The sequence below is a fragment of the Lactuca serriola genome, chromosome 6 (assembly GCF_051521515.1).
Source record: "Lactuca serriola cultivar US96UC23 chromosome 6, Lser_US96UC23_V15, whole genome shotgun sequence".
NCBI classification, from domain to species: domain Eukaryota; kingdom Viridiplantae; phylum Streptophyta; class Magnoliopsida; order Asterales; family Asteraceae; genus Lactuca; species Lactuca serriola.
This window is the reverse complement of record NC_136413.1, coordinates 153388343-153390680: the sequence shown is the minus strand read 5'-3', so window position 1 is coordinate 153390680 and position 2338 is coordinate 153388343. Positions and strand designations below refer to the sequence as shown.

The window sequence follows — 2338 nt, the reverse complement described above, 5'->3', positions numbered from 1 at the left end:
ACAAAAAAATCTATAGCATGTCTACACCTTAGGAGCCTAGAAGATCATGAAGTTGTAGAGGTCCTAAAGGATATACATGAAGGAGACTACGACAACCACACTGCGGGTAGATCCTTATGCTCCAAACTTTTAAGAATAGGATACTACTGGCCAACCATGAAGAAAGATTCCTTCCTTCATGCCCAGAAATGTGATGGTTGTCAAAGACATAGCAACATCCTGTATCAACTAGCATAACCTCTACATCATATCATCTCCTCTTGGCCATTCATGAAATGGGGAATATATATAGTGGGTAAAATGCCAGTAGCCCCTGGAGGTAAGGTCTTCAAGCTAGTGATGACTGACTACTTCTCAAAATGGATAGAAGCCGAAGCCTTCGTCCAAGTAAGAGACAAAAGGTAGTTTTCTTCATCAAACGTAACATCTTGACCAAGTTTGGGATCCCTACCGAAATTATATGTGACAATGAATCCCAATTCATAAGCAAAAGGTCAAGGGACTTTTGCACAAGTTGGGGAATCAAGATGGTAATGTCTAATCCTATCCATCCTCAAGCCAATGACCAAGTAGAATCCAACAATAAAATCATAGTCAATAACATGAAGAAAAGGTTGGATGAGAAAAAAGGAAGATGTGCAGAAGAACTTACTTTCGTATTATGGGAAGATAGGACCACTTCCAAGGTGGCTATGGGACAAACCCCGTACTCATTAGTGTTTGGAACGGAAGCAATGATTCCCACTGAAGTGGTGATCCCAATAGCAACATACCTACTTCAAAACCAAGAGGACAACAACAGGATCCTGGCCCAGGATCTTGACACTGTAAATGAACTTAGGGATCTTGCCAAGATCCTTATTGCTGCTCATTAATAGAAGATCACCAACGCATACAATAAAATTATAAAATTCAGAAGAATCTAAATAGAAGACTTGGTACTAAGGAAAACATTCCAAAATACCAAGGATCCTAGTGCAAGTAGACTGGCACCTAAATAGGAAAGGCCATATCTCGTGGATGCCAAAGTGGGAAAGGGGGCATATTGGTTGGCCACCCTAGATGGAAACATCTTGCCAAGATCTTGGAATGCTATACATATCAAAGCCTATTTTATGTAAGTAAGGTTAGTCATTTCCCAACACACTTAAGGTACACATGATATTTACCTTTTACCCTTTTTTTTTCATTACTATTTATTCTCTTCAAATACCATTACTAACTTAAGCATGAGAGGGGTGTTAGCTAGGCTAATGCCCACCCCTAGCTAATGTTTGTTGCACATAGGGACTTAAGGATCCTGACCTATAAGGATATTGATGGTTGAACACTCAAGGATCCTGGCCTCTAAGGATCTTGACAGATGAATATTTGAGGATTCCGAAGTTTAAAAAACCACTGGCATAAAAGAGCTCCATGACTGAAAACATCCAACGATTCACAATATGAATTTCCTATGAATAGAGACTGATCATCTCTCCTACGAATAAGGGTACTTAATCCCCTCTAAGGTTTAAATACTTAATTACCTCTTTCACATGAGTTAAGGTTTATATACCTCGCTTGGTCGCACGATATCCAACTATGGGATGTGAATGAGGGGATCATTTCACACTTTAGTGGCTTGGCTACCCTCTCATTTGTGAACATTAGTTAAGATCCTAAAGTTTGAATATAAGGTTAATAACATTTATATGTTATCTTAAGTTGGGATCTTCCCCAGAAATTTCCTAAGGTTTATAACATTTACATGTTATCTCAAGTTGGGATCTTCCCCAGATAATGCACAAGGCTTATAACATTTTCATGTTATCTCAAGTTAGGATTTTCCCCAGAAAATAAATAAAATTTATAAATTTTTTATGTTATCATATGATTTGGGATCCTCCCTAAAAATCTACTATGTTTGGAATTTTTCCCAAAGTTCTTCGAAAGTTACGATACCAACGCATTGTTTGAAGATGAGATTATCCCCATAAAATATATAACATTTGTAGCACCATAATATTGCAACATTTTCTTCAGTTATTTTCCAGGTTAGAGTCATTTCCAGTCGACTCCTAAGGAGAGATCCTCCCTAAAGATTACTGGGTTAAAAACACTTAAATATACTCCTTGATGATCAAGGATCCTTCTATAAAGGAACTCTGTGATCCTATAGAATTGTAATTTTGCACTTCTCCTAGAAGCGAGTCCTAAAGGTCACAAAGTCCAAAGACACTCAGGTTCTATCTATCCTTATTGTTACTAGTATTTGTTATTAAATATTTGTCCTAAGTAAATCACTACTATTTTGAGATCCTAATTGAAATACTAACTGTTTCCAGGTTATTTTAGG

At 37.3% G+C, this 2338-nt stretch overlaps 1 protein-coding gene across 1 annotated transcript; it reads left to right on the top strand.

Moving 5' to 3' along the window:
- The first annotated feature begins 359 nt into the window (after window positions 1-359).
- LOC145060274 (uncharacterized) lies at window positions 360-875 on the top strand. The gene has a single exon (XM_079007968.1). The coding sequence runs from the start codon at window positions 360-362 to the stop codon at window positions 873-875; it is 516 nt and encodes a 171-aa protein (XP_078864094.1).
- Window positions 876-2338: the final 1463 nt, after the last annotated feature.